The 6111-nt window shown below is 44.7% G+C and overlaps 1 protein-coding gene across 1 annotated transcript; it reads left to right on the top strand.

The window, feature by feature from the left end:
• The first annotated feature begins 2266 nt into the window (after positions 1–2266).
• LOC130621270 (uncharacterized) lies at positions 2267–2835 on the top strand. The gene is made up of 2 exons (XM_057436574.1): positions 2267–2326; positions 2479–2835. Exons 1-2 carry the CDS (start codon positions 2267–2269, stop codon positions 2833–2835), a joined length of 417 nt encoding a protein of 138 aa, XP_057292557.1.
• Positions 2836–6111: the final 3276 nt, after the last annotated feature.

Raw genomic sequence — 6111 nt, 5'->3', positions numbered from 1 at the left:
TTTAATAGCGTATCTTTGATGTGCCTCAGCTGGGGGTATATGTCAGTGGATAGTATGCCATGCGCTTCCCCTATGGCCTTCTTATTATCGTTCAGATCCTTAATCTCTTTCCTGGCCTTTTCTATTTCCTTCTCAAGATTAGCTTGTTGTCCTTCGTCTGCCCCAACCTTCTGCTTCTCAAGTTTTTTCACCCTGCCCTCTGCCTTGTTAATTTCGTTGTCGTATAGGATCATCTTATTTTTCAGGCTTTTCAAGTTACCCCTTAACGTCTGAAGCTCGAGGTCAAGTCCCCTTCTTTCATGTGGGGTGATGCCACCTTCATCAGGCCCGACAAACGACGTGCCTTATATAAGGCTCTCTGTGACATCTACAAATTCATCAATCTCCTCGAACGATTCCATTCCATCTCAATATGTTCGGCCTCCTCCTCTATTTTATTATACCTTTTCAGGAGGTTCTAGCCCCTAAACTTACCACCTTTGTTGGGTGTAACATAGTCAACAAAACCCAGGGCTTGCAGGCAATTACTAACCAGGAGCGTTTGTATCTGACCAACAGTTTTTAGGATACCATCTTGATTTGTAACCACTATTTCCTTGAAGGTTTTCTTACCCTTCACTATCTCCTTAACAGTTAGTTGATTTCCCTTGTCTTCCCTGAGCATATCATATTATTTCGCATTACGCTGTAACCCCAATTTTTCCGTCCATCGATCTTTGATTTTAGTAACTTTTGCCTCTGCCCCGTCCGCGTATCCCCCTGCTGTTGTTCTGTTGAAAGCCCCGATGTTCCGGGGAGTTTTGGCATTCCGGGGAGTTTTGATGTAGTATCATCGGGCTTATCTGAATGGCTTCCATCCTTCTCCTCATCATCATCAATATCAATGTCAGGTACAAATACTGGATTGGTTGGCATTCTTTTATTTAAGATTTCCCTATATAATAAATATGAGTGCATTTGGAACGACGTTATACCCCTATGCAGAGATGAAGTAACTCTTTGGTATTAAGGGTCGAAAACAAAGGTTTCAGATAAGTCACATACTTTCAACAATCAACCAGAACGAGGACCTGCGTGTGGATATGCCTAATATGTCCGGGAATGATGTCATCTTTCCGGGGTCCATCAAACTCTTATTTGACCTGACGCTGCCGGGAACCAGTACAAAGCGTACCATTGTCAGTAATATTGGTAAAAGCCTGGTACAAAACCTACGTATACCTTGAACGGCAACGAGATACAGATCATATCGGATTACAATATCCTAGCCGTATATAGGGACTTGTGGCTGCCAAAATTTGATAGGAACAACAACCTTGTTTTAGAGGGCATTAACCCCAACGACGGGACCAACAGGGCCTTACAGGTCACTGAGAGCAATCACGTAGGTACCGATGAAGGAAAAGCGATTGTTGCGGCGTATGGCAACAGTTTCTGCATTCCATTAGGAAAACTGTTTGAACTGACGAGGGACCTACCCTTTTATGCAGCGGCCTGTACGAAAGATTGCAATTCGTAATACATTTCGCGGCTTATTGTGACGTCATCAAAGATGCCGGGACAGCGGCCTCGGGGTCTACCGCAGCCAAAGCGGCTGATGCCACCTATGGTATAAACAACATTAGGCTTGAATTTGACAAGATTAGCCAGGAAAGTCTCGCGAGCGCTATGATGTCGAGGTATGCAAGATTGGCCCTGTCATACGAACACATACTCCGTAGCAAAGTTATCACTATGAAAAAAGAAGATACCTCATATAACCTCCAAATTGACACCCCTCGAAGTCGTTTAAGGATGTGTTGCTACTCTTCATAGATCCCGGGAAAGTGAAAGCTTACGCCGGCGTTAACGAGGTCTTCTATAACCCCAAAATTGAGAAGGTTAGCGTCACTGTCGAGGGAGAGCCCATCGGATTGCACTCTCATGCCATGTTGCCCAAGGATCACCTTGAGCAGATTGTGAACCTCTTTGGTAGCCATGACTCCAACGGAACCATCGGACATTTTTTCAATGAAAGGTATGCTCTGTTTGTAGATTTTCGGGCGTCTCCCGATCACCACCTACATGGTAGCGGAAGGCCTCTACAACGTATAAGTGATGGGATTACTTTATATATCACAAAGAAAGCAGACGGAACCGGAGATTTCATGGCTTACATCTACCTCTTACAGGATGCGCAGCTAAATATCCTGGACGGTAGATTCCATTCTATGGAATATTAGTGACCACAATTTATATTTGTCCTCAGAGGCAAATACAAATCAATATGGAAGAAAACAAGAGATGCCCAAATTGTAAAAAAGTGTTGGCCTTGGATGCATTTAGGGTGATGAAAAATAGCCAAGCTACAAAGGTAGTCAGATTTGTCCCCATGCGAGACAGAGGGCTTGCTGCATAGACTGTAAGGGCAGTAAGATTTGTAAACATCTAAGGATGAGGGCCTAGTGCAAGAAGTTCAAGGGCAGCCAAATCTGCCAGCATGAAAAAAGGAAAGCCCAGTGCAAGGAGTGCAGGGGCAGCCAGATATGCGAACATGAGAAATTGAGGCATCGCTGCAAGGAATGCAAAAAGAGCAAACACTTGGAGGGAACCAGGTGCTGCCCAAATTGCAAAAACAGTCTTTTACCAGATGCATTCAGGGTGGTGAAAAATGGTCAAACATGGGACAATTATGGTAAGGGGTGGCATTTCGATCACAAAATCCTGTTCAGGTATAAGGAAAGTGGCTATGCGCCATCGCTTCATGAGGTAGGTAGGAGATTGCACTACACCAATACCCAACCTATGTGGGCAAGCGAAAATATAGCCAAGGGTAACCGATATGTCTCAGAATAAAGAGACATGGCTACTATCGCCGTCATTATCGCGCGCGCCGCAATGAACGCCCTAGCATTCAGCGGAACGAACTGCCTATTTTCGAAGCTCTCGGGACATGGTGAAGCGAAACGGAAAAAGCATGACCAAGCCATTGAAAAGCTTAATGCAGCTCAGGCGGAATGGATACGTAAAAGGCAGGCCAAACTCGATTGGTTCGGCGAAGAACGAGAGAAACAAATAAAGGCAGGTAAGAGCCTTCGTGAACTCGATGATACTATGTATCATTATTATATTGCCTCGGAGAAGGATGCACCGCAATTGAAAGATCTCTACACCCCTTCAAAAACCCAACAAGATGGGGAATTGGCATTCGTTGTTGGCTCCTTATCCCTACTAGGGTTCATAGCATATAAGTATATGTAAGAACGTTTTTGACATATAATAAACATGTCAAAAGCATCACATATCTTTACAGAGGAAGAAGCAGAAAAATTAGGCCAAATTTACTATAACCCAGAACATCTTTGGTTCGGCCGCAGAGCCGTCAAGCCACCTTGGTGGGCAGGTGGAACTACGTCATTTACGTGTAGAGTGCTTGTTAGGACGAAAAAGGCCATATTACAGGTTTTCAAGCCCTGTGCACGTAGTTAGCAGCATTCCTAGTGCCTGGTGCTCAGGAGAACGACTTAATAATGCGTAGTCCATTGAGATTGAAAAGGCTGTAGTGATGACCAACTGTTTGGGCACGTGGAACTACGTGACATACGTGTAGAGTCCTTATTAGACTGTAAAAGGCCATATTACAGGATTTATAGGCCTGTGCACGTAGTTAGCAGCGCTCTAAGTGCCTGGTGCTCAGGAAAACAACTTAATACATCATAGTCCAATGAGACTGAAAGGACTAAACCGATGGTAACCTGTCTTGCCAACTGGAACCAGGTGAAATACGTGTAGGGTCCTGATTAGGCCATAAAAGGACAATTGCTGGTTTTAAAGGCCTGTCCATGTAGCTTGCAGCGTTCTTAGTGCCTGGTGCTGAGGAAAACGACTTAATACATCGTTGTCCAATGAGACAGAAAGAACTAGATTGATGGCCACCGGTCTGGGCAGGTGGAACCACGTCATTTACGTGTAGAGTCCTTACTATGCCGTAGAAGGTCATTTTACAGGATTAAAAGGCCTCTACACGTAGTTAGAAGCATTCTAAGTGCCTGGTGCTCAAGAGAACGACTTAATACTGCGTAGTCCATTGAGATTGAAAAGGCTGTAGTGATGACCACCTGTTTGGGCACGTGGAACTACGTGATATACGTGTAGAGTCATTATTAGGCCGTAGAAGGCCACATTACAGGATTGAAATTTCTGTACACGTAGTTAGCAGCATTCTTAGTGCCTGGTGTTCAGAAGAACAGCTTACTACATCGTAGTTCATCAAGATTAAAAAGACTGTACTGATGACTGCCTGTATGGGCACGTGCAACTGCGTGATTTACATGTAAAATCCCTATTAGACTGTAAAAGACCATATTACAGGCTGGGAAGGACTGTGCACGTAGTCAGCAGCGTTCTTAGTACCTCGTGCACAGGAAAACGACTTAAAACGTCATAGTCCAATGAGATTGAAAGAACTAGACCGATGGCCACCTGTCTGGGCAGGTGGAACCACGTCATTTACGTGTAGAGTCATTATTAGGCCGTAAAAAGCAGTATTACAGGATTTAAAAGCCTGTGGACGTAGTTAGCAGCGTTCTAAGTGCCTCGTGCCCAGGAAAACGACTTAATACATCGTAGTCCAATGAGACTGAAAGAACTCGAGCGATGGCCACCTGTCTGGGCAGGCAAAACCACGTCATTTAAGTGTAGAGTCTTTATTGTGCCATAAAAGGCCACATTGCAGGCTTTGAAGGCGTGTGCAAGTAGTTAGCAGCGTTCTTAGTGCCTGGTGCTCAAAAAAACGACTTAATACATCATAGTCCAATGAGACTGAAAGGACTTGACCGATGGTCACCAGTCTGGGCACGTGAAACCAGGTAATATATGCGTAGAGTCCTTATTAGGCTGTAAAAGTCCATATTACAGGCTTTTAAGGCCTGTGCATGTACTTAGCAGCGCTCTTAGTGCCTGGTGCTCAGGAGAACGACTTAATACATCACAGTCCAATGAGACTGAACAGACTTGACTGATGGTTACCTGTCTGGGCACGTGGAACCAGGTGATATACGTGTAGAGTCCTGATTAGGCCGTAGAAGGCCATATTACAGGATTTAAAGGACTGTGCACGCAGTTAGCAGCGTTCTTAGAGCGAGGTGCTCAGGAAAACGACTTAAAGCATCGTAGTCCAATGAGACTGAAAGAGCTAGACCGATGGTCACCTATCTGCGCAGGTACAACTACTTCATTTTCGTGTAGAGTCCTTATTAGGCCGTAAAAAGCCATATTACAGGATTTAAAGGCCTGTGCACGTAGTTAGCAGCGTTCATAGTACCTAGTGCTCAGAAGAACAACTTACTACATCGTAGTCCATCAAGATTAAAAAGACTGTACTGATGACCGCCCGTTTGGGCACGTGGAACTGCGTAATTTACATGTAGAATCCCTATTATGCTTTAAAAGACCATATTACAGGCTAGGAAGGACTGTGCACGTAGTCAGCAGCGTGTTTAGTGACTCATGCACAGGAAAACGACTTAAAACGTCATAGTCCAATGAGACTAAAAGAACTAGACCGATGGCCACCTTTCTGGGCAGGTGGAACCACGTCATTTACGTGTAGAGTCCTTATTAGGCTATAAAAGGGCATATTACAGGCTTTAAAGGCGTGTGCAAGTAGTTAGCAGCGTTCTTAGTGCCTGGTGCTCAAAAAAACGACTTAATACATCATAGTCCAATGAGACTGAAAGGACTTGACCGATGGTCACCAGTCTGGGCACGTGAAACCAGGTGATATATGCGTAGAGTCCTTATTAGGCTGTAAAAGTCCATATTACAGGCTTTTAAGGCCTGTGCATGTAGTTAGCAGCGCTCTTAGTGCCTGGTGCTCAGGAGAACGACTTAATACATCAAAGTCCAATGAGACTGAAAAGACTTGAATGATGGTTACCTGTCTGGGCACGTGGAACCAGGTGATATACGTGTAGAGTCCTGATTAGGCCGTAGAAGGCCATATTACAGGATTTAAAGGACTGTGCACGTAGTTAGCAGCGTTCTTAGAGCGTGGTGCTCAGGAAAACGACTTAATGCATCGTAGTCCAATGAGACTGAAAGAGCTAGACCGATGGTCACCTATCTGGGCAG

The sequence above is a fragment of the Hydractinia symbiolongicarpus genome, chromosome 12 (assembly GCF_029227915.1).
Source record: "Hydractinia symbiolongicarpus strain clone_291-10 chromosome 12, HSymV2.1, whole genome shotgun sequence".
Lineage (NCBI taxonomy): Eukaryota > Metazoa > Cnidaria > Hydrozoa > Anthoathecata > Hydractiniidae > Hydractinia > Hydractinia symbiolongicarpus.
Note: the sequence above shows the minus strand (reverse complement) of the source record. Positions and strands in the feature narration are given on the sequence as shown.

What these genes read in the sequence shown, in the direction of transcription:
- LOC130621270 (XM_057436574.1), top strand. Translation starts at nt 2,267, where the DNA reads ATGGAAGAAAACAAGAGATGCCCAAATTGTAAAAAAGTGTTGGCCTTG. An exon ending in TGGCCTTGGATGCATTTAGG is followed by an intron (nt 2,327 to 2,478) that starts GTGATGAAAAAT and finishes CAAATCTGCCAG; the next exon opens with CATGAAAAAAGGAAAGCCCA.